Source organism: Arvicanthis niloticus, chromosome 4 (assembly GCF_011762505.2).
Source record: "Arvicanthis niloticus isolate mArvNil1 chromosome 4, mArvNil1.pat.X, whole genome shotgun sequence".
NCBI lineage: Eukaryota > Metazoa > Chordata > Mammalia > Rodentia > Muridae > Arvicanthis > Arvicanthis niloticus.
The window spans coordinates 100,569,890-100,595,955 of record NC_047661.1 but is presented as its reverse complement, the minus strand read 5'-3'; the positions used below and the strand labels follow the sequence as shown (position 1 = coordinate 100,595,955).

General features: G+C 36.1%; 1 protein-coding gene across 4 annotated transcripts in view; it reads left to right on the top strand.

The window, feature by feature from the left end:
* Positions 1-26,066, top strand: part of Usp53 (ubiquitin specific peptidase 53) — a 54,231-nt gene that overhangs the window by 24,305 nt on the left and 3,860 nt on the right. For 2 of the 4 annotated variants that reach the window (XM_034500257.2, XM_076933207.1), the window contains 11 exons: positions 756-869; positions 950-1,032; positions 2,846-2,951; positions 4,079-4,225; positions 4,964-5,113; positions 9,200-9,362; positions 9,794-9,943; positions 11,058-11,201; positions 12,602-13,334; positions 15,244-15,320; positions 25,169-25,265. In XM_034500257.2, the coding sequence (XP_034356148.1) occupies positions 756-869; positions 950-1,032; positions 2,846-2,951; positions 4,079-4,225; positions 4,964-5,113; positions 9,200-9,362; positions 9,794-9,943; positions 11,058-11,201; positions 12,602-13,334; positions 15,244-15,320; positions 25,169-25,265 (1,964 nt within the window). Of the gene's footprint in view, positions 1-755; positions 870-949; positions 1,033-1,522; positions 1,664-2,845; positions 2,952-4,078; positions 4,226-4,963; positions 5,114-9,199; positions 9,363-9,793; positions 9,944-11,057; positions 11,202-12,601; positions 13,335-15,243; positions 15,321-25,168; positions 25,266-26,066 lie in introns of those variants that run through there. The other 2 variants (XM_034500259.2, XM_076933208.1) reach the window with 2 other exon arrangements.

Genomic DNA, 26,066 nt, shown 5'->3' with positions numbered 1-26,066 from the left:
AGGGTGGAATTTTATGCATATCTACCCTCTCTGTGCTGGGATTTGATCTGGTTTCAGTTTGCACAGGTTTTGAGTATACTATCAAAACCTCTGAGTTCATATGTGCAACTCTTCTGCTGTATCCAAAAGACAATGTTTTCTTGTAATTATTTACTACATGTGGGTCTACAGTCTTGATACCCTATTATTGATTCGTGAGCCTTAGATGTGGGTGTGTGATATATCTGTATGGAGATATATATCACTTATGTATAATACACACACACACACACAAATGAATATATATATTAGCTTAATTGGTAAGCTCCAGGCCAATGAGTGACATTGGCTCAAATATTGCCTGTGTTCCTAAGTTTGACATTTGAAGTTGTCTTCTGGCCTTTCTGTGCACCTGCATACAAAGGTGCACACTCACGTAACACCCACACTTTTTAAAAGCGTTTACCTGATTTCACTTAATATAAGAATGCTGGGATTGTAACAAATTCAGTTTCTGATACTGGATTCTCTATATAATCCATTGTAATTGGTATTTAAAGTAAGGCTTTAAAGTTCTTTCATTGATTTTTTTTTTAAGCTAGCATTGCAAAACCTGAACATTTGCAATGATTAGAGAGGAAAATTGAAAAGCTAACACTGATGACATCCCTGTATTTACACTTTGGAAAATGTTCAGCTAAAGGTAATTATGTATTAAAGTGTTATCTGCAAGATCAGGAACTTATTTCACTTGTGTTTTTTAATTGTTTAATTAGGAAAACATATTGGCAAGAATTCATTTTCACCTGGTGCCAAACAGGGATGCAGACATGTGCACCTCTAAATCTTGTGTGACTCATCAGAAGTTTGCCATGACTCTGTATGAACAGGTGAAATGTCTTAGTTATTTGTTTAGACACTAGACTTCTGTCTCATGAGTGATAGATTAAGCATATGTTTTTACCTGCAGTGTGTGTGCCGCAGCTGTGGGGCATCATCAGACCCTCTCCCCTTTAACGAGCTTGTGAAGTACATTTCTACAACAGCCCTGTGGTAAGACCTCTCAAAAATATTTAACAAAGGGGCCAGGAGCACATTAAACACATTAAACATTCATTCTGTAAAATCATAACATAGTATGGATTTTCCTTTCTAACATTATTAAGTGTGCTTTAATGAGAGAGCCCAGGAGCTGGCTTTCTCAGCTGAAGCCTTAGAATTTAGCTTAATATAGGTTACCTGAAGTGCTTGACTAAAGTTTCAAATTTTAGTTCGGAATACTTGCATATATGTAATATAGTATGTTTTTTTGTGGAAGCTAAGGTATATGGAATTCATTTGTTTATATAACTTACATATAATCTGACAGTAGTTTTATATCGTATTTGTAGTGAACCTGCATCTTAAGTGGAGCCCATCATATAAACTCAGGTTTAGAGTTCATAACATATTAGCCCTCAAATTTCAGATTTTGGAGCATTTCAGACTAAATGCATTTTATAATAAAATGTACAGGATTTATATCTTTTATATTTAGAGCAGACCTTTGGAACTGGGAAATGACGTTGAAATGAGAAACTCATTGGTAAATGAACTGCACAGGATCTCTTCGTCTTTACTAAGTCGCTTCCCTTGTGTGGGCCTTGTTTGTACCATGGTCTCCTTTACAGTGAGGAAAGCTAGGGTAAGGTGAAAAGAAAGGAAAACATGATCTAACCTTAGGTTATTGTATTTGAGACCTCAGTAGTCACTGTAAAAGTTTGCCGTGCTTACTGCCTGCCTGTCTGCCAGCTCCTTCCCTTTCTGTCTCTATGAAACAGCTAGATAAGACGAAAACTCTATCCTAGACCTCATGCAACATTTGTCAATCAAAGTTACTTCAAGTCTTATACCAATTTAATGAGCTTAAATTAACTCATACGTGGATGGATTAAGATTGAAACCCACGTCTGATTACAGAATTTATCATTACTCTGATACTGTCAGTTTTGTAAAACTATCGTGTTTTTGAATGTTTTTCTAGTGTATTGTGCAGTGTGTTAGAAGAGTACTTTTGGTTACTGACTCTTAGTGGCTCCCTTAGACCATGTACCTGTGAAGCATACAGTAGCGTTACAGCACCTAGAATAGAAAGGAGTGATGGTGTGTGGCCTGCAAGGGCCTGTTTCCCTTGAAAATGCTTAAAGAGTTGTTATATGGTTTTACAGTGTGAGGGATAGTTCCCAGTAATGTAGGAAAATGTTCCAGCTCTAACAAAGCCATTAGTATTCACAATACAAGCAAAAGGCACGAGTTTAGCACTGAGATAACTTTGCTAGTGGAGTCTGCCATCTCCTAGCTGAAACGCTTAACTCTACCTCTGACAACTTTAGGCCAAAGAAAGAAAGTTTTACAATTTGTACTTGTTAAGGTAGAATTTAAATTCAAACATCTTAATTAGTAGAATAAAAAAAATTTTATATTGGAACTACTTCCATGTAGAACCTTTACCCGCATCCAGGAAGTCCCAAACAAAAGTATAGCTGGATAAAGTGACACTTAACTGTAATCTTAAGTATTTGGGGCCTAGGTAAGAGAATTTCAATAAGTTTAAGCCATCCTGGGCTAGAAAGAAGGATGATATCTCAAAAAGTAAATGAATAAGTAATTAAAAAGGATACTCTAATATGATTCTATATCTGTCTTAATTCTTCATATAGCTTCCAAATTTAGTAATTTTTTTACTGTATGGTTAAGTTTTCAGATAGAAAAGTAATGCACACCTATCAATATATATTAATACTCAGCTTTTTCAAGTGAAATTGATATACCTATTGTAAGTTCATAGGCTAGGCAATATTAAGATTCCTACTTTTTTTTTTTTAAGCAATGAAATTGAAAGAATGATGGAAAGACATGAACGATTTAAGCCAGAGATGTTTGCAGAATTACTGCAAGCAGCAAATACAGCAGATGACTATCGGAAATGTCCTGTAAGTATAGTTGGAGAATATTAGTGTACTTGTATGTTTATAAACTTGAAAATAGGCATTCAGAAATTCTCATGTAAATACTAATTGGACATGCATAAAATTTATCTTTATTTAATGATATTGGAGATGACTTTACATCACATAAGCTATTTATCTTAGTGCTATCATTGTGCAAACTAACTCATGCTCACATCTGTAGTCCTTGCTACTCGGGAGATTAAGGCAAGATCATTTGAGGCCATAGATCTGTGACAAGCCTGGGCAACACAGAACCACCACCATAAGGACAAAACAAAAACTTCTTAGCTTTGCAAATTACTCATTTTTTTAAAAAAATGTTTTATATTTATGTATTTGTAAGTGTAGCCCAAGTGTACATGGTACCCATGAGGTCAGAAGAGGGCATTCAGTCCTTGGGGACTGGAGTTACAGATAATTGTAAACCACCATGTGGGTGTGAAGAATTTGACCTGGGTCCTCTAGGAGCAACAAGTGCTCTTAACTACTGAGCTAATTCTCCAGGCTACCCCACCTCCTTTTTTTATGAGACAGTCTTATTCCTGGATGGCCTGGAACTCACTAAGTAGATCAGGCTGGCTCAAACTCAGAAGTCTACCTACCTCTCTTTATTAAAAATTGTAAAGTATCATGTGTTGATTGAAGTCTTTCAGAAGTCTGAAATGTATTCCATGACTGCAGAGAAGACATGTTGTTGTCATTGTTGCTTTGAGTAAATGTGACAAATGATTTTTTTTTATTGCATAATATTGTAAATGGCTTCAGTGATTTTTTTTTTTTTTTTGACAGAGTCTAATACCACAGTCCAGGCTGGCTCAGCCTCCCAAACACCACAACTAGCTGTTAACAACCATAAGGGTTTTTTTTTTTTTTTCTCCTTTTTGTTGTTGTTTTCAGGATGAATATTTGTTTTAACACATCTAAAAGTACCAAATGAGTTAAAATTAAGACCTTGCTTAATTAGTAAAGACAAACAACTAATCAGAAGTCAATTTCTAATAGACTGAAAAATCAAATTTCAGATACACTTTGATTTTCATTGTATAATATAAGTTATATATAGTAACTAATAATTTAAAAACTTGCCTTTTGCGTTTGTTCTTCTATAGAGTAACTGTGGCCAAAAAATAAAAATCCGCCGTGTTTTAATGAATTGCCCAGAGATTGTTACCATTGGATTAGTCTGGGACTCGGAGCACTCTGACTTGACTGAAGATGTTGTTCGAAGTCTAGCCACACATCTCTACCTTCCTGGGGTATCACAATTGCTTTCATTCAAATGTTATATATCACAATGGTCTTAGTTTTGTTCATCAGAACCTAAGTTTTTTAAAGGAAATATTGATATCTAGATGTGCTTTGATGAAGATAATTTTGTCTAAATCAGACTAAGTGGAATACCTTTTTCCATAGACTAGAAATGACTTTCAATCACAAACTAACCTATCTCATGCCCTTTCACCCTGGAGTGATGATTGGTGATGATGGTTACCGCTTGATGGTTATCACATAAATGTGATAAAAACTAATCTAGAAAGGGTGTAAGGTTTAAACTTAACCTGTGTATTGATCTCTCTGATACATGTGTGCTTTTTAAAATCGATTGTTACTTTCTAAATTTACTTTGTTATTGTTACAATTAAAAATAAGTATACTTTAAGTATACTTAAGTGATATTTTAATGTTTCTTCAAATGTGTTATCTAATCAGGAATATGTAATTCATCTTACATTTGGAGTATAAGTAAAGTGTCAATTATATGTTGCTGGAGATACTGCACTAATACATAGTGAATTCAATTTGTGGAACTTAGAGGTTCTGAGGATTAAAAGTGGTCTGTTGACAGCTAGCTCCATATCAGTGGCACCTTCAATAATAAGGTTGGATCAAGGCCAATCTGTAGGTGAAATATTTTCATAGTAATTTAGATAAATGATTCATAGTTTCTCTTTTTAAAGAGACAATGATAAATATACATTAATCTTTTTAAATAGCTTTTTTATAGGGTTACTGATGAAAATGCCACAGACAGTGAACTGCACCTTGTTGGGATGATCTGTTACACCAGCCGACACTACTGTGCCTTTGCTTTTCACACCAAGAGCTCCAAGTGGGTGTTTTTTGATGATGCACATGTGAAGGAGGTAAGACCTGCACTAACTGCAATAATCATTGGGACTTTTCAAAGCAGTATAGGCGTACATAACAATATATATGGTACTGGCATAATTATTAGAGTAATGAATTAAAGGATCAGCTACCTATCACAATTTTTAAATTTTAGTTTATTTTAAAACTTAAGTTTTAATCTAGTCCAGGTTTAGAGTAATGAGTTTGGAGGTAGGGACAGAATGAGGCACTGTTTTTCCAATTTTGTATATACAATAAGGAATTGGACATATGTTCTTTTGATAAATTATTTGTTTGCTTTTTGAAACAGTATCTTATGGTATAGACCATTCTAACTTAGAATTAATATGTTAGCCCAAAATAGCCTTAAACTCATAGCAATCTTCCTATCTCCGCTTCTTATGTGTTGGAATTGTAGGTGTAACACATCATAACTGGCTTTTTAAAAATTACATGTTATTCATTTTAATACACGAACTGATGCTCTCCTACCATGAAGTTTCCCTGATGAAAACTGGGTTGTCAGCTTGTCACAGGTGCTTTTACCCACCAGTTCATCTCTGACTTGGTGCTTGCCTTTGAAAAACCTGTGGCCAGATTCTAGAATTCTTTCTTAATTAGTAGACGACCAAGGATCTGAGTTTTTAAAGTTCTGAAAGAGATTTAGACCTGACAAAATTGAAAACGATTGATCTTATAAACACTTCTCAAAGTTCACTAGCTTTGAAAATTCTGCTAGTAAACTGATTTTAAAATTAGAAATTCTTAGGTTGTTACAAGCACGTGGTGTGGAATTTTCTGTACTTTCATTATAACATATAACACAAAGGGCCATTTGTCAGCACTGATTATTGTCATAGGCATTTCTTAGATAGCATTCACTGAACATTTCTAGGCCATAGAAAATAAACACTGATAAATTGGGGTCATCAAAACTTAATAAAACTTTTGCCCTTTAGTAAGTCATTTAGGAGAATAAAATAAGCTGTGGGCCAGAAGAAAATGTTTGGCATATGTAAAATAGTCTGTATCCAGAATGTATTTTTTATGGTTCAACTTGTTTTTAGTACAGGGGATTGAATCTTACAAGGCTTATGTATCCTAGGCAAATGGTCTGCCACCAAACTTTAGCTCCAGTCCCATATTAAAAATACTAAAATATAAAATTTTACAACTCAACAATAACAAAACGACCAGTTTTTTTTTTTAACAAATGAGTAAGACTTTACCAAAGAAAGTATATAAATGTTCTCTGTTATATTCTTTATATCATCAGCTATTGAAAAATACAAACACAGTTCATGGTAAGATCCCAATATTTACCCATTATATTAACTAAACTCAAAAAGAATTACTAAGACCATACCGTGCATTAGCAAGGATTTAGAACAGTTAGACCTCTCATCTGAGGATAGTGAGACTGAAGAATTGAGCAGTCACTTGAGGAAACAGCCTGTCAGTGTTTTTACTTTGAGTGTGTGTGTGTGTGTGTGTGTGTGTGTGTGTGTGTGCGCATGTATGTATAGCACAACACTTCTCCTCTGCTGAAAATAAGTCCACATAAGACTTTGACCTGAATGTTCATGATAGCTTTTTTCATAATACAAAAAACTTAAAAATAAAATCAAATAATAAGTAATAAGTGAATGGCTAGCCAGCTATATGTGGTATAGCCCTACAGTGTAATATATAATGCTTATTAATAAAAGGAATAAGATATCTGTTAATCATGATTTCCTATGAATCTTAGGGCATAATACTAAGTTGATGAAGCTGTATATAAGTGACTATATACTATAACTCTATATAAAATTAAAAAAACTAAAAAACAACCTTGTAGAAAGTAAATGCATGGTTTCCAGGTACAAGGAGGAAAGGTTTTAGAGCAAGGATTATGTAATGGTGAAGATACTAACTCACGTGAGGCCAGACAATTGTTTTGCATGTTAATCTACTTCAATAAAATTGATAGAAAACATTTGGTATTTGTAAAAAAAAAAAAAAAAAAAAAAAAAAATCACTGCATTTGGATATCTAGTTCTTTGTTACAGAAAATGATGAAGATATCTACTTTGATACTTTAGAGTTCATACTGGCTAACTATATAAACACAAATTGTCAAAATTTGGAGAAATATCAGGTATTGATCATTTGAAGCTCTCCTTTCAGATTGGTTCATATTTATGAGGTTTCGAAGTAAGGAGGTGACCAGAAGTCATGAAAAAGCTTGGGGTCCCAGTTACTAGAAAGCCTGGGGGAGGGGGTTATTTGTGTGATTTATAAACATTAAAATGTACTGAAGTATGCACTTAGAGCTTTGAGAAATATGCACACTTAAAATTGACTAAAATCAGATACCTGTTTTTTAACATTGCTGGGCTTGAGCCAAGGAGCCTCTTACATGTTAAGCAAGTGCTCTGTCATTATGCTGTCCCTGCTCTCTGTATAGAGAACATTTTCATCAAGCTGTAGGTTCTGGATGCCTCTTGCTATCTTATCAGTCTTCCCACCCCACCTCAGCCCTATGACATGACATCACTGACCTCCTCTAGGTTTTGCCCTTTCTCTCATTTACATAAAGGGTTCTTACAGCATTTACTATTCTGTCTCCTTTCCCTCAGCAAAATGTTATTAAAATCCATCATGCTGTCCTTCATTTTTACTATGTTTCCTTTAATAGCTGTACTACAATTTTTCATTTACCTGTAGTTGTTTAAATAATCATGTGAATATTTGTCCATTGCTCTTAGATAACACACAGAGTGGAATTTTTGAGTTGCATGATAAATGTGTATTAAATTTTACCAAAAATTGCCAATTGATTTTTATTACAGATGTACTGATTTTGTTCCTATTAGCAGTGTATGAGACTCCATCTTCCACTTTGGTAGTGTTAGTAATTCTAGCTCTTGTAATGCTGTATAAAATACCTCACTGTGGTGCTTAAACATTCTCCTTTGTGGTTAATAGTAGTTTACACATTCTTTCCATGTGCTTATTGACAGTGCACTGTATGCTCTGTGTGTGTGTGTGTGTGTGTGTTATCTATTTAAATGGGGGGGGGGCGGTAGAGGGAGAGAGAGGTCTATTCAAATGTCCTACCAATTTTTTAAATTGGAATATCTTCTTATTACATTCTAGGACATTTTTTATTCTGTACACAAGTCCTTTATTATTTATATGTTCTGTACTTTCAGTTGCTTCTCCAGACAGAGTCTCATTGTGTAGCACTGACTGGCCTAAAACTTACAGTGTAGATCATGCTGGCCTTAAGCTCCAAGAGATCCTCTGCGTTGGCTTCCTGAGTGCTGGGATTAAAAGTGTGTGCCACCACACCTGGCTGACCACTTTAAATTTCTTAATGACATGCTTCCCAAGAGCAAATGTTATTACTTAATTTGATGAAGTCAGATTTACAATTTGTTTTCTTCTCTGAGTTTGTTTAGAAAGGATTTTCTCTGTGAATTTCCTGAGATGATGCTTCATTTTGGGGGCTGTGGGTAGGAGTTGTTTTCTCTTTGGCTATTTAGCTTTCCAGCACCATTTGATGAACAAATTTCTCTATTGAATTTCCTTGGATGCTTTGTCAAAAGTCAGTCAACCACATATATGAAAAGCTGCTTACAGTTTAGTGATGATTCCAGGGATGGTGTCTTACATCTATAATTCCATCATTTGAAAAGCTGAAATAGGGGATTTTCTTGAGTTCAATAGGTTGAGATGTGTATACAAATAAAATTTAATAATTAAATCTTAGTACAGAAAGTATCATTTTACCTGTTGATTTCTTTTTACATTTATGTATTGTGTATGTGGGGAGAGGGAACACCCCTGGAAAGCATGGGCGTGAGGTCAGAGCACAGTCAGGGCAGTCAGGGCTCACATCCCACCATGTGAGTCCTGGGGATCAAATCAGCTGTCTCACTGGACCCTGCCTAGTATTTCTTTTTTCTTATTAAAATTATTCATGACAATTAGACTGCTAGCCCCTGAAAGTCTCTGAAGTACTTTGAAATATAAATTAATTCAGTTTCTGCCTATTAATATTACATACTTCAGGAATTGGTTTATGTTTATTTATTGTGATCTTTCTTTTAAAGATTGGAACCAGATGGAAAGATGTGGTCTCCAAGTGCATCCGATGCCACTTACAGCCACTTTTGCTATTTTATGCAAACCCAGATGGTACAGCAGTCTCTACTGAGGATGCCCTCAGGCAGGTTGTCCACTGGTCACATTACAAATTGGTTGAAGAAAATATGGGTAATTCCTTTTAAAGAGTATTTTTTGGTATTTTTCATTTATTATAATAACTACTGAATGTTGAGAATATTTTTGAGTTTCAGTCAAATGAAATTCAGGATAATTTTACTACATTTTGTTGATCTTTTCAAAGAAACCTTTCCCTGCCAGTAGCCTCAGAAAGCCTGTTAGGTCAGTGTGGTGCACCCAGAGCACAGACGAGGCTATGGGGAGCTCTTTCTGTCAGTAAATTCTCAGATTGTAAATGTTTAGTCTGAAGCAGCAAAACAATGTTGGATGCATTACAAAGCAGATAAAACCCTGAGTGATGTCAACCCCCTTAAGTATCAACTTATTTTGTTTAGGGTATTAAACATGTCTGAAAATGACTTAAATATCTTTTCTTCTAATAAGAAAGAAAGAAATGGTGTGTTTTTTACTGTCTTTTTAAGGATGTGGAAAGCCTATCATTTATAAACCAGATAATTCAAAGGAAAATGGATTTGGTGGTCAGACGAAACAGAAAGAAAATCACAAATTTCAAACTGATATTTCCTCATTTAATCGGAGCCAAATGCAGACAAGTGGGAGGAGAGCACCAGGTATGTTTTTGCACTGTTCAGTGTGCAGTGTTTGTAAACAGTTGAGCAGTCTTCCTTTCTCAGTCACTGGATGTAATTCCTGGTGCAAACTGACGAGTGTTCCAAGCGAAAAAGGACATGTGAGGCAATGTTCGGGTGGTTACTACAACGAGGCTTTTACTTCTTATATAAGCAGAAGCGGAAAGACAGAAAAGAGGCACAGCTTAAATACACCCTAGAGTGACGTGTTCACTTCTGATTGGCTGTTCACTCATTACCCATAATACGCCCCGGGATGGGCAGTGATTTGGCGCGCTTTTTGCCTTTTGCACCTGCGCAGTCAGTTGTTTACTAGTGGGAGGACAGGATGCCCGCGCCATCTTGGAATGGCGGATGTATCACTGCTAACGGCTTCCTACAGAAGAGAAAGGCTAAACTGCCTTACCTTGCCCACGAAGAGACAAGGCTAGGTAGATTTGTGTCTTTTTGTGAATGCATTTCTGAGAGTTTTGATTTTGTTGACTTATTTGAGATTGTCCATGCAGTGAAACAAGACAGCATGAATTCATACAAGTTTTGTAAACTTTGGCCAGCTTTTAGTCACTGTAGCCTTTATATCTATTATACAAGTTGGAGATAGTTATGGTACCCACCTCAGAGACTTCAGTAAATAAGAATACTTAGAGCACAACAGTTTCCATCCTTTTTCTTTACACGTGCTTTAGGGACTATAGAAAACATATTTAAAGAAAGTGTGGGACTCCAATGTCACTGATGCTGAGCATTTGTTAAGCATAAAAATGACTTCATTGTGTTCTTTGTTTTTTTTTAAAGGTGTGTGTGTGTGTGTGTGTGTGTATAAAGGTGCCTGTCTATCTGCTGTCTGCTGTCTGTCTGTCTGTGTGAATGTGAGAGGACAACTCAACTTTAGGAGTTGTTTTTTTCTTCTATTATATGAGTCCCAGGGATTGGATTCAGGTTGGCAGTCTTGGCAACAAGTACCCCAACCCACTGAGCCATTTCATTGGTCCATGGCTTTTTAAGTATAGATTTTTTTTTTTTAAGTTCAAGGTTTACTTTTGTTGAACAACTTGAAAAATAATGCATATCATTATAAGAATGTTTTCTTTTACAGTTAAGTTAAGCCATGATCAAAGAGAAAAGATAAAAGACATTTCCAGAGAATGTGCTCTGAAAGCCATTGAACAGAAAAATGCACTTTCTTCTCAACGGAAAGATTTAGAAAAGGGACAGAGGAAAGATACAGGCCGACACAGGGGTAAGTTACATACTAGAGCATCAACTTTAAAAGAACCAATAAAATTCCTATTTTAAAATGGAGTTTTCTAGTATACTTTGTATATTTACATATTATATTTTACATATTTACATGTTTTTAATATTTCTTGAATGCCTCTATATTAAATGTAAACATGAAAATTTTTTTCCAGTTCTTATTTAATTGTAATTTTAAGATATAGCTCAGTTACTATTCTGTTGCTGTGAAGAGACACCATTATTAGGACTACTCTTATCAAACAAAGCATCAGGATTTGCCTGTAGTTTTTGTGAGTAAATCCATGATTACCATAGCAGGAAGCAGACATGGTGCTGGAGCAGTAGATGAGAGCTTTACGTCCTGATCCATAGGCAGCAGACACAGAGACAGAAACTGGGCCTGGTGTGGACATCTGAAATCTCAAAGCCCATTCACAGTGACACATCTCCTCCAACAAGGACTCACATCCTAACCCTTCTCAGACTGTTCCACTAACTGGAGACCAAGCATTCAAACATTTGAGCCTGTGCAGGCCGTTCTCACAGGAACAACCACAAGATACTAGTGTTTATGTTTTCATGTTTTTATTTCTATTTATGCTACTTACAAGTGCAATTCACTCAGAGCAGTAAACTAAGAAGGAAGGTTGTGGGGTTAACTCATTGGTAGAATACCTGCCCACAAGTGTGTTCAAGGCTCTGTAGGTGATCCTCAGTGCCAGAAACTGAAAGGAAGGTTACAGAAGGTGTCTCAGTGCCCATGTGGCTGTCTGTTAGTAATGTGGCAGCTTTCAGTGCATTATAAATGTAACCATCTTTGATTGTATGGTGTTTTCATGGATATAACAATTTTTCTGCTATATTTTAAATGCAGAGTTCAGAGGTTTGCTACAGTGATATCCTGTCACGTACACCTGTGTATATATTTTGGTGTGGAGGTGTGATATGACATTTGGTTTAAACAGATGCCCTCTGCTGTCCTGCTGGAAGACTGACAGCACCTCACAACCCAAGTGACAGTGTGTCTCATTGAGCTTAGTTTGAAAATCTTTACCAACATGGCAAATATATTTATGATTTTTGTTAATTATAAGCCAAATGCTTAATTATTTTACAAAAAAAAAAACATTTATGATCTACTTTATAGGTCTTTTTAAAGCCCAATTATTTTTGTTTAGTTGGTTGGGTTTTTGATAACAAGATCTCACTATATAGTCCAGGCTGGCTTCAAACTCAGTATCTTCTTGCTTCATTGTTTTAGCCTCCCAAGCGCTGATATGACAGGTATGCACCACCACTCCTAACTTCAGATACTGCACTTTTTAATCCTAAATCAGTTTGTGATGTATTTTAATTTTTATTATTTTCATGTGTGTCTTATGTACTGTTATTACTTTTAAGATTTGGTTGATGAAGACTTGGCATCTTTCAAGTCTGGATCACCTCCTGCCTCGGATGGCTTTAGACAACAAGGGAACCCCCATCTCTACCATAGCCAAGGCAAAGGACCTTGTAAACATGACCGAGCTGCCCATGAGAGCTACACTTCTGGGAAAGTGATAAGTTCAAGCAAATCCCAGAATCCTCTTGTTCCTGGAGAGAAAACAACAGGCAAAGCCAAGAGTGACAGTGGCACTGGATATGATACAGACAGCAGCCAAGATTCACGGGACAAAGGAGGCAGTGGCAGTAATAAAACGAAAAGCCGCCACCGTGGCTGGAAACCCATGAGAGAAACATTAAACGTCGATAGTGTTTTTAGTGAAAGTGAGAAAAGGCAGCACAGCCCAAGGCGGAAGGCGGATATCGGTAACAGACCTAAGTGTAGCAAGGATCAGAGTTTTAATAACTGGCCAAAAGCAAACCCAAAGCAAAAAGGCTTAATGACCATATATGAAGATGAAATGAAGCAAGAGGCAGGAAGCAGAAGTTCCCTTGAAACTAATGGAAAAGGGACAGAGAAAAATACAGGCACTGCAGAGAGCAGAGGTCCTGGTACCAGCTGGCAAATGCAGAGGACAGAGTCTGGGTATGAGAGCAGCGATCATGTCAGTAACGGATCTGCCAGCTTGGACTCTCCTGGTGTTGATGGAGGTGGGGCAGTCATGGATGTTGGTGGTGGTAGAGCCTTCAGGTAATATACAGTCAACAGTTTCTCCCTTATTATTCATATCTTGGGGGGGGGGGGTGTCTATATACCATGTTTGTGGAGGTGCCTATGGAGGCCAGAAGAAGTCAGTGGGTCCCTTGAAACTGGAGTTACAGACTAAACCTTATGTGGGTGCTGGGAACCTAACTCTGGTCCTCTGCAAGAGCAAGAAGTGCTTTTAACTCCTGTGCCATCTCTCCAGACCCTTCTTTTTCTTTTTTAAACTATGTTCTTCTGCTTTGAAACTGTTCTGTAAATACTGGACTAAACTTAGGCAAATAAAACTTATGCCTTCATAAACAGCATTCATGTGTTCCAGCTCAGTGAGCAGTCCACCTCCAAGTCACATCCTCCATGCTCACCTCCCAGTCTCACTAATTATTTGAAGTAATTTACAGGTTTAGGATCAATGAATTGTTAGGGAAATATCATGAAATTAGAGTGAAGAGAAAGACCTAGTATATTACAGCTTATTTGATATTTCATATTTTCAACTTAAATAGTTACTTCCTAACACCAAAATAATAACTGTCTGGGTTTAGGAAATTTGAAAAACACAGAAATACACCCATTATTTTCGTTATTATTGATTTGATTTTTATTTATTTATCTATTTATTTATTTTTATTGGATATTATATTTACATTTCAGATTTTTATCCCCTTACCCCCATTCCCCCCACCACCCAGGAACCTCCTATCCCATCCCCCCTCCTCATGCTTCTATGAGGATGTGTCCCCACCTATTCCCCCCGACTCCTACCTCCCCGCCCTCGAATTCCTCCTCACTCAGTGTTTGATTTTTAAAAATGAATTTACTTGTCTTTTGTGCATGGGTGTTTGACTTTTATCTCTGACACCACATCCATGCCTGGTGCATATTGGGGCCCGAAGAGGGTATCGACCCTTGTCAGTGACAGACAGTTGTGAGCTGCCATGCGGTTGCTCGAAATTAAACTCAGGTCCTCTGAAAGAACAGCCAGTGCTTGCTCATCACCACGCAGCCAGCTCTTCAGTCAACGACTAATTTTTTTGCAGCAGGCTTTAAAGTGTTGACTTAAATTGGTATCTTAGTTTTAAGCTGATTGTTGAATTCTTCCATATATAATATAAAATATCATCTCTGACATTTGTATTTCAAAACTGGGATTGTTTCTGTTGCTAAAAGCAAGTTCCATGGAAGGAAATATAAAAAAATTCAACCAAATAAGTTTGTGATCAGTTAATTAATTCTGAATACATTGATGTTAGCAACAGTGCATTTGATTTCTCTGTCATCTCTCAAACATGCTTGTTCTCAATGTAATGATTGATTTCATAATATCACTCAGTACTTTTTTCTGTTTTTAAGTTTTCAAAAGCATACATAATTTTACCTAGTGCTTGACAACAATCATTTTTAAAAATCAGATTTACAAGAATCAGCTGCTTATGCTCTATTAAAATAATTGATTCCATAAAGAATTAAAGTAACTTTTTCCCTAGGGTTATAAATTTCATGATACTTCTTGAAATGTAGTAGCACAGATAATAGAAAGAACAGGACTTTGCAAAGACATAAACTTGCATTTTCATTATTGGGCAGACTAATTTGACTTACAATTTCCTGTTGTAAGAAGAGTGTAACTACATTCAAGTGTTGTAAGCTAGAAATCAAATAGTGTACATTAAGGCATGTCACTAATTGTAGCACTTTGGAGGCACAGGCAGAAAGATTGTGGATTGTAGATCACCTTGAAGTATAAAACAAAGCAAAACAGCAAAAAGTGTATGCTAAGTCCTTACAAAAGCCTGTAAGAACATTTTTAACAAGTGTATTTCCTTCTCCTTAGAAAAAACTAACATAATCCACAATAACTGATATGCTTGGTGTGTGTGTGTGTTTTATTTTTCAGTGAACAGATTAAGATGAACAGCCAGAATATGGACAGTATGGAGTGTATATGTCATCAGAGCAAAGACCACCCAGAAGGTAAACATTGCACTTGAATATGCTTTGATGGTTGCTGTAAAGAGTGAATTACAGTCATTTATTGTTTGCTGTTGTGATACACCTTCTGTCTTGGTCAGTGTTTCTATTGCTATGATGAAACACCATGGCCAAAGCAACTTGGAGAGAAAAGGGTTTATTTGGTTTATACTTCTGTATCACTGTTCATCATCAAAAGAAGTCAGGACAGGAACTCAAACATGGCAGGAACCTGGAGGCCTGAGCTGATGCAGAGGCCAAGGAGGGGAGCTGCTTGCTCCCTCCCTGTGGCTGCTCAGCCAGCTTTATTACAGAACCCAGGGCCACTAGCCTAGGAATGGTACCACCCTCAATGTGCTGGGCCCTCCCCATCAATCACTAGTTAAGAAAATGCTATACAGGCCTGCCTACAACCTGATTTTATGGAGGTCTCTTCTTAGTTGAAGCTCCCTTTTCTCAAGTGACTTTAGCTTGTGCCAAGTTGACATAAGACTATCTAGAACACCTTTAAAAAAAAAAAAAAAAAAAACCTATATGGCCAAAATAATTATTTTGACTTGAGTCAGGTGATTTGTTCCTATAATCCCAGCACTGAGGAATTTAAGCAAGACACAAGGATTTTATGTCAGAGGCTCTCCAACAGAGTAAGACAAAACAAATGGATAAATGTAAATAACATTTTAAATAACTTTATAGTATCAAAAAATGCATTTTCTTTTTGTATGCATGTATCATAATAACATAGGATAAAGAAATCAAACTTACATGTATACTGTTTAGTCATGCTGTACTTTTCACATTTGCTTCACAATATTGATTTTAGTTTATCATTTTGATTAGCTGAATATGCTTTTGAAAGGCTGAATAGCCCTTTAAAATACACTCTAAAATTTGCTTTTATATTTGTGTGTGTGTGTGTGTGTGTGTGTGTGTGTGTGCATGCGTGTATGCGTGCATGCGTGCGCAGAGAGTTCATAATGGCAGCAGCTGTATCAAGTTCAAAAGATGTTTATAAAGGTATATAGTTGGTTGTTTATTTGAAATAGTTCTGATTTTTTTAATATAGGTACTTAGAGCTATAACCTTTCCAATTAGGACTATCATGTATCCATCCCATGGGTTTTAGTGTATTGTGTCTTCATTTTTTATTCAATTCTAGGAATTTTTACAGTTTCCTTCTTGATTTCTTCAATGTTCCATTTATTCAATATTGTGCTGTTTATTTTCCATGAATTTGCATATTTTCTATAATTTCTCATGCTATTGATTTGTAGTCTTATTACATTGTGATCTCAAATAAAATAAATTACTTTACTTTTCCTGTATTTGTTAAGGTTTGCTTTGTGTCCTAGTATGTATTCCATTTTGGAGAAAGTGTCATGGATGTCTGAAAAAGAGTTTGTGTTATGTAGAGTTTTGGTGGGATATTCTGAAGTGTCGTTTTGGTCCATTTGATATGAAGTATGGCTTTATTTCAGTGTTTCTCTGGTTTTCATTGATGACTGTAATGGTGAAAGTCTGAGATAGTGAAGTCATTAACTGGTATGGTGGTAGGATAAATTTGTGTTTTTATATAAAGTAGTATATGCTTTATGAAATTGGGTGAGCCTGCGTTTGTGCATATATTAAAAATTGTAATGTCCTTGTTGGGATGTTCCTTTACAGATTTTGAAGTATCTGTCTTTATCTCTTCTGACTAGATTTGATTTTGAAGTCTGTTTTTGCAGGTATTAGAATTAGGATGCCTGCTTCTTTTTAGTCCTATTTGTTTGTAACAACTTCCACCCTTTCACCCTAAGACAGTGTCTATCTTTGATGGCAAATTATGTTTCTTGGAAGCAGCAACAGGAAGGATTAGCAACAGGAAGGATTCTGTTTTGTAACCCAGTCTGCTAGATCCTCTTTGCCTAGGACATTAAGACAGTTAATACTAAAAGATGTATATTGATTCTTTTCTATACCTAATAAGGCAACTTGAGTTACCATGACTTATAGTTTGAGAGTGCTAAATACCTTGTTACACGTGTCCATTGTGCACCATGAGGATGGAGAGAGAATATACTATGAAACAGCAAAATCTTTTATTATTCTCACCATATAAGCAGTTGCTGATTAATCAGGATACCAAGCAAGGACTCTGGAAGCTTTTTTCTTCTGACAGCCCTGACTAGGGGCTGACACAAGGTTTATATGCATAAAATCCACAGGGATCTGGGTCCAGTTACAATTTTCGTTTTTTTTTTTTTTTGTTTCTTTCTTTTTCTTTCTTTTTCTTTTCTTTTCTTTTCTTTTCTTTTCTTTTCTTTTCTTTTCTTTTCCTTTCTTTCTTTGTTCCAGACAGGGTTTCTCTGTATAGCCCTGGCTGTCCTGGAACTCAATCTGTAGACCAGGCTGGCCTTGAACTCAGAAATCCACCTGCCTGTGCCTTCCAAGTGCTGGGATTAAAGGCATGCGCCACCACTGCCTGGCCCAATGGATTAGGGACTTTCCCAAGTGTTCTATCATTGTCAAGTGACTGAATATAAGTGATTTTTCCCAACCAATCAAATCTATTGGTTCTTTCTGTTATGTTTTGGGGAACCATCGTTGCTTAGAGAGGAAGTTGTGTCAGCTTAGGTAAAACGGAGTCTCAAGTCAAAATGTCAGTACTTAAGTCACATTCCTTTGTCTGTTCCCAACAAGCTCAGCATGGCAAGGATAGTATGGCCACGAGACCTTGAGGTAGCTGAGTCACACTGCGTCTGAGTTAGGAAGCAGGGAAAGATGAATGTTCATACTGCGTCCACGGCTGCAGTCCATGGAATGTTGCTGCCACATTTAGCATGTGTCTTCCCACGGCAGTTCAACAAACTTCATGTTCATGTCTAGAGGTGTATTTCCTAAGGGACTTGGACTCTGTCGGTTTGACAATATTAACTGTCACACTTACAAGTGGTAATATCTTCAAGATTTCAGTGTCTTGTCACAGTTTCTACCCCATTCATACATGTGTACCAAGGGTCAGCATGGGGTATTTCCCAGGTGCCAGTCAGTGTCTCACAGAAGTGGTATAGTTGTAGGAATGATGAGAGCATACAACACAGATCATCTCTGGGCTCTTCAATGTTACACTAGAGGTGGCACTAGGACTTCTCACACCCTCTGTTCATGGCAACATTTACAAGCTTTAACATTTTACATTTAACATTTAACATTTTACATTTAACATTTAACATTTTACATTTAACATTTAACATTTCCCAGTTTTAAGAATGGGAACATAACTTTTATAAGTGCTGGAACTGAATCATGTATAATATGTATGTATAATAACTGCAACGATACCAGGGACAAGGGAGACTGTCATTTTTCAGATGCCTGTGTAATAGGTATAATGATACCATAGGTATTACAAAAGATGAACAAGTGGTCATTAGAAAGGCTTCAGTTTGGAAATAACATGCAGTGGTGTGTCATTAGTACAGGTGATGTGCTAAAAATATACAGTAGCTTGTAAACCAAGCAAACAGCATTTGTGGTGGGAGAAAAGTGGTTGTGCTGTTGAAATAAAGGAAAGTTTTAGAACTCAGCGAAGGAGGGTGTAACGTTTCATGGTGAGCAGCCATAAACAACCAATTATAAAACATTTTAGTCCTTGTTTGTGTTTGTGGAGATTGTTTCAGATTACAAGCCTTGAATATGATTGTTTGTTAATTTATTTTGTTTTCATCAAATGTATGCTATCAGGAGGAAACACTTTATATTAAGGAAATAACTTTCCATTCCCATATCAAAATGCCTGGCTTGTTTAAAAAAATCCGATAAAAGTCTAAGTAACCAAATATTACAGGAAACAGTAAGAGCTTGGCCAGAAATCACAGCAGGAGTCAGTGACATGAACAATAACTGCAAGTTCAGTAAATGTTCCTTGCTTCCTGATGGCTACAGAACACAAGGCCATAGAGATTTTGATGATGAAAACTTCATTGTTTTGCAGTGAGTTTACACATTTAATATGTGTGAGGGTTTTACACTACATCTTCACTTTTATTTCAGGAAAGAATGCTTTCGAAAGCTCACCATTGTAATTATTTTTATGTCATTAAATACTTTTACAGTGTAGAACTGTCACCACCATCCATCTCTCAAATGACTTTATCAAAACCCCAGCTCTTCTCCTTTCCCCTCAAGAAACTGGCAGCCATCATTCTGGATTGGTTGGCTTGTTCTGTCACCAGTTGGCCGATCTTGGTGCCTCTATAAGTAGACTTGTATTTATCCTTTTGTATTTGGGTTATTTATTCATAATGACCACAAGGGTTAACCATATGTTGTAACACATATAAATACATTGTTTTCTTTCTTTTATTTTTGAGATACTAATATAGTTACATCATTTCCTACTTCCCTTCCCTCCCTCCAAGCCCTCACTTGTGTCCTTACTTGTTCTTTTTCAAATTCATGCATTTTTTTCATTAATTGTTGTTACAAACATGTATGTATGTGCATATGTGTGTTTATATGTGTATGTGTGTGTGTGTATATATATATATATATATATATATATATATATATATATCCTTAAACACTTAAATATAATTTGTTGAGTCTAGAATGTTATTTGTACATTTTCAGATACCATTTGATAATGGATAACCAGCTGGTGTGTTCTTCTCTGGGGAAGACTATTTCTCCTGCTCTCAATATTCCATAGTTACCTGCAGTTCTTTCTTCTGTAGGGTTGCGTCTTCCCAGACTTTCCACTATCCATGATAGAATTCCATTGCTGCTTTCATTTCATAAGGATTTCATTTTCTTATAGCTAATCCATTCCTCTCTTGGTGGACATTTGAGTTGTTGCTACACTTTAGCTATTGTAAACAGTTACTATGAACATTGATTTGCAAGTGTATGTTGATGTCTTCCCTATCATTTTTTTTAGTACATATCCAAAGGGCAATCGCCGAAACCTGTGGTAGTTCATTTTCTTTCTTTTTCTCTTTCTCTCTTTCTTTTCCTTCCTTCCTTCCTTCCTTCCTTCCTTCCTTCCGCCCTGCCCTGCCCTGCCTTCCTCTCCTCTTCCTCTTCCTCTTCCTCTTCTTCTTATTTAGTTTATTTTTTATTTTGCCTGTGTGTTTCTGTCAAGGTCTGCCACATGCCTGGGTGCCCACCAAGACCAGTAGAGGGCCTTAACTTTGTATTACTAGAGATACTATGTAGCCTTAACTCCATGTGGTGAGTCCTGCAAATGCAAAGGTATTCTTGAAGTTGCCGTAGTGGTATTTGAAATTCTTAGCTTCTCTTTTAAAATAGATTTCTAGTGGGATTTTAAATTCTTTCAAATACAAAGAAATACATTAAAATCATGCTGTCAAAAAGAAATAATCATACATGAATTACACATTTGATATATGTAAAGCTGGAATGGTATAGATATGGCAGTCATGAGATGATTGCAAAAAGAATTAACAGAACATAAATCATGGTGCAGCTGTGCTTTCTTTGGTAGCTGGGTAGAGGTGAATTTTGAGCATTGAGAAAATTATTTGACTTTTGTCTTAACCTAAAAGACAAATATATGGTCATGAACTAAGGCAGTACCAGTGTCCAGAAAGATGCCTTAAGTGGGTAGGCATACATAATAGAGAAAAGGAAGGAAGCCATGTTTATGCATAACTAGATGCACCACTTACCAAAATGGGAAAATAAAGGGTGACTGGAAGAAGGGATACTATGTTAATTTTTAATTTATTGAACACATCGCCTTGATAAATGCGCTTTATTATTCAGTGAAGAATGAAGTTTAGAAATAAGGAAAAATTTGTGTTTTGTAACCATCAAATATAGGATTGACTACCTTATGTTTGGATAGATTATTCAGTAAAATTTTAAGTGGCAAAACAAGAATAGACAGAAGCAAAGAAGCTGGGTGAGAGTAAGAGTGAGAGTCACAGGCAGACGGAAGAGCAACTGCTGAAAGGTCTGGACTCTCAGTACCTGAAGAGGCAGAGTAGAAACCAGAGAGAGGCTACAGACCAAACAGAACTTAAAAGTACCAGCATGGGTTTGCAACAAGTCATTAGTTAAGTGAAAAAGTAGTGTTGGAAATAGTGGTACCGTAGGAGCAGCATTCAGTTATTTAGAAGTAAAAAGACCATAATGTATAGAACTTACTTTCAAATGTCTAAAGGAGGGGGGATTTAGTGTTTGATTATTGGGGGGGGGGGGTGTTTGGATAATCTTTGTATCACTTTTAGTTTTTAAATTTTTTTTTCTGGGAGCTGAAGAGATGGCTCAGCACTTAAGAGCACTGACTGCTCTTCCAGAGATCCTGAGTTCAATTCCCAGCAACCACATGGTGGCTCACAACCATCTGTAATGGGATCTAATCCCGTCTTCTGTTGTGTCTGGAGACAGTGACAGTGTTCTCATATATATTAAATAAATAAATAATTCTTAAAAAGAAAATTCTGAACTTTTTGAAATATAATGTGTGCATTTTTAAAAACTAAACTTGTACTATTGGAATTGATTTATAACAAATATGGTTTTTTTTAATGTAATCCCAGTAAAAAGAGGAAGTTACTGGTTCCTGTCACTGTAGTTTATAACATCACAAAATTTAGGTATCATACAGCACAGATTACTATATACTAAGTTATCTCTATATCTTTTTTATATCTTATTTTATAATATTTCTGAAATAATTTGTTTTATTCATAAATTAAGTCAGTGATTAGATTCCTGTTCTTGAAATTTTGCATTTGTAATTATAAGTTGAAATAATTCTGTAAGTTGAAAACTTTAATTATCATTATATATTTAAATCTCAGTACAATAATGAGTGAAGATTGCACTTTCTAGGCTAATTTGAGTTGTATTTCTCCATGAATCTGTTCTGAACATGAATCATGTTTTCAGATAAGGCATATATTTCAACTTCTTGAATATTGTGTTATGGACTTTTTACAGAATCAAAATTAACCTTAGTTAAAGCTGTTTGCCTTAGTATTGAGGTTTCTACTGTGCCAGGTGTTAAAATTGGACTATCAGGTTTACAAAGAACATGGAGCCAAAAGTCCCTGCAAGACATGTGGATGTCTATGTCAGCAGCAGAGAAAAATAACACATCTATTTTTAAGTTAGTTGGAATTCTAAAGTCAAACCAGTGGGTTGAATGCCTGCCACAGTGATATTAAATTCTCAAACATGTTTATAAGCCCTCTGCTGCCTCCTGCTGCATGTATGTGAATAATTAGTACAAGGAAAGAATGGGGTTTTAAAGTAATTAATTTTTGTCTTTAAAAATGTTTATTATATGTTTACAAATTATATTTGTATTATTATTTTGGGTATGTATACTTATATGTAGTGAAATGAATTTTTAATCAATGGGAAATGATTAAATCATGCTAATCTATAGTTTTAAGTCATTTCCAAAATTTAACTTTCTGATCATACTGATTTTTTTTCTTTAGAGTAACAGTTATCTTAATCTACTGTAGTTTCGAGTTGAATTTTGAAAGATTCGGTTTGTTTGTTTTTAATCTACCAAAATGATCTATTTAGGGATTAAAAGGGCACCTAAGTTAAAGTAATTCAATTTATAAACATCTTTTTTCTTTTGTTTTTTTTTTTTTTTTGTAGGCTTCAATTTATAGAAATGATGTTCAGATAAATTAGAACCAGGAGAATAAAGGGAAACATAAAATGGGTGATTAAAATGTCAACTAAAGTACAAAAGGAAACAAAAAATTTGAATTGTACAGTGAATTGGTAACTCTAAGTATCTAGGTATTTTTCTTTGGCATTAACTTGTTAAAAAATATTGTTATGTGGTATGCACTGGTGGGCTATGTTGAGGAGGCAGTGGCAGGAAGATCATGAATTCTAGGCCTGCCTGAGCCCCACCGATAGATAGATAGATAGATAGATAGATAGATAGATAGATAGATAGATAGATAGATAGGTAGGTAGGTAGGTAGGTAGGTAGGTAGGTAGGTAGGTAGATAGGCAGGTAGGCAGGCAGGCAGGCAGGCAGGCAGGCAGGCAGGCAGGCAGGCAGGCAGGCAGGCAGGCAGGCAGGCAGGCAGAATAAATAAATGATCAATCATGTCATCTGCTATTTAAACATGGCTTTGTTTCATCCGCGTGACAGGTGACTAGGGGCTTGTATGTTAATAGTACGTTCAGATGCAAGCTGAGAGATGGCTTTCAGCTAACCCTAGATAAGCTAGCATTGGTTAAGTCTCCTAATGTCCCACAACCTGCTTCTCAAGTTTGAAAGGGGAATTGGTTTTACACAATACTTAAGGCTGTCATTTAAAAAAGAAGAAGAAGAAGAACACTATTGGCAGTTAACTGGAGTTGGCAGTCAACATTTCAAAGGAAAGGTGGGAAATGTTCTATTTCAGAACATCTTTATACCCTTAGAAAAGGATTGATCTGCAATGGGATTTTGTTTCTGAAGATTGTATCAGCATTTCCTATGCTGGTGGTAAAGAAAGAAAATTTTTAAATATTTATTAACTTAGAGAAAAATCTAATACATGCTGACATAAACAAGACTTCCTTGGGGCAGAAAACCAAGCTCTAGAAAGAAGAATAAAGGCAACGTTGCTTCAAGAACAAACAGTGAAAGGAGTGAGAGGCTGAAATGCCGAGTTACACTCTTAGTGGTTTGTGTTCGGACTGTCGTGATAATGGTCTTTTCATATATAAAGAAAATCTTGGTTCACACAGATAGCAGTTCGAAAATGTCAGAATTTGTTTGTTCTAAAAATAGCCAGCACTTCTTTGACCCTACACACATATGTGATAGTTTCTCCAAATATAACTGCAATATAAAATTCAATGTAGGCATAATTTTTTTGCAACCTACTTTTAGTAAGGGTTCAACCTCTCCTCTAACCCACCACCCAGTAGAGGCGGTGGAAAAGAAAAGTTAGGATGTGGGAGAAGTGGACTTGTTCAACCATAGTTCTTTGGGGGCAAACTAGATCTTCTTTGGTAGCTACCTTTTGTATGGTACAATATTGGCTTCTAGGTACTAAATGTTTTTTTAAAAAGGAAAAATGTGATTTAGGATTTTAAATTTACAGTGTTACTTAGGAATAAGTTGGATTGTAAAGTTATTTTTCATAAGCCTTTAACATTCAAAAAACCTTGTATCTGTCATTGTTAGAATTGAGGGTAAGTTAACTCACACAGGACACAGTATGAATCATGGTGAAGGTGGACATGACGTGGGCATAGGTCAGTGGTAGAGCACTTACCTATTGTGTAGAAGGCCTCACTTCTACACAGCATTGGAGAGAAAAAGCACAGGCCCGAATCATACAGATCTGGTTTCGAATTTGCTATCTAATTAATCTGGCAAGTCAAGTAGCCTTGCCAAGTCTGTTTCTAAACAAAGATAGTAATTTCATAATAAGAGTGGTACACATGCCTTGATAAATAGAAGTTATCTTCTGTGCTATTATAATAGTCCAATTATTTAACTCAATTGATGTCACTTAATAGTCCTGTGAGGTAGGTAAAATGGATTCTTATCTCATCTCATAAGGGAATCTGTTGTAAATGGTTAAGAGGCCTGTTTAAAGTTACCAGGTCTTCAGATGCAAGATTTTTCCATTGTAACATTTTCTCAGTAATGATCATGCCGTGGGGAGGTGCACATGACCCAGAACAACAAAATTGTTCTGGGATTGATGATACCCTCAGAACAAATAGTCTTGCATGGAAAAAATTGTTTTTTACTTGCAAAAGAATTATATATTTGTAGATGGCATACATAGATGTAAACATGAGTGGAATAGGGTGTATAATAAGGTCATTTAAATAATTTTGTTTTCCTTCTCTGCTTCCCCCAGGCTTTAGAAGAGAACCCCAGGACTTGGAAGCAGATGATAAATCTCATGAGCTTCACCCAGAATCACATGTGCAAATAAAAAGCCATTTGATAAAAAGGTAATCATAGATATTTAGAAATAGGAAAATTTCAGTTTCTAAATTTATATATGATGGGAACTCTAGCAGAAGGGAATAGATGTGTATTTTCATCTAAAGCATTACAATGTTTATTTTATTGGGATGATTTCATAGCATGTAGACCTAAGGGCAGAATGCCTGCAAAGCGTTTGGTACAGTACTTGATTGTTTTATTATACTCTCATATGTAGCAAGCATACATACAGAAGTGCTGGTATCCTTAGCTTTTCCTTATACTTACCTACAGATGCCTCATGCCTTTTCCACCTTAACTAACATTCACTTTTGCAGTTTGAGGTGTAAACAAAACCAGCACGACTTTAATTTTTCTTCTTCATGGTCTCGGGTTCTTATTTTTGCAATTTCCCTAAGTCTAGAACTTAAGGGAACTTTTTAAAGCACTTCCTTTTTGGCCTGCCAGAGTTGACATCATCAGTCACTGTGGACTAGGTAAGCACAAGCACGGGATAGGACACAACAGCAGCCTGTGTAATAATAGCCTGTGGGTGAGCGGGCAGGACTCAGATATCCTAAAGGGAGTGCTACTCAGGTCCATACAGTTGAAAACTGAACTGATGATTGCAGGAAGTTCTCACTTAGTGATTCACACTGCAGCTGACATTGGTTAACTAAAACCCTTGATAAGGAGGGTCTAATGTATTTATAAAAAATAATTTGTAGTTTCCATAGTGACATGAGAAGCAGTGGAGCTGGGATTTCATCATAGTTGTGTCTGCTGAGCCATGCCATTGCTGCTGTTTCAATTCCATATAACTCAGG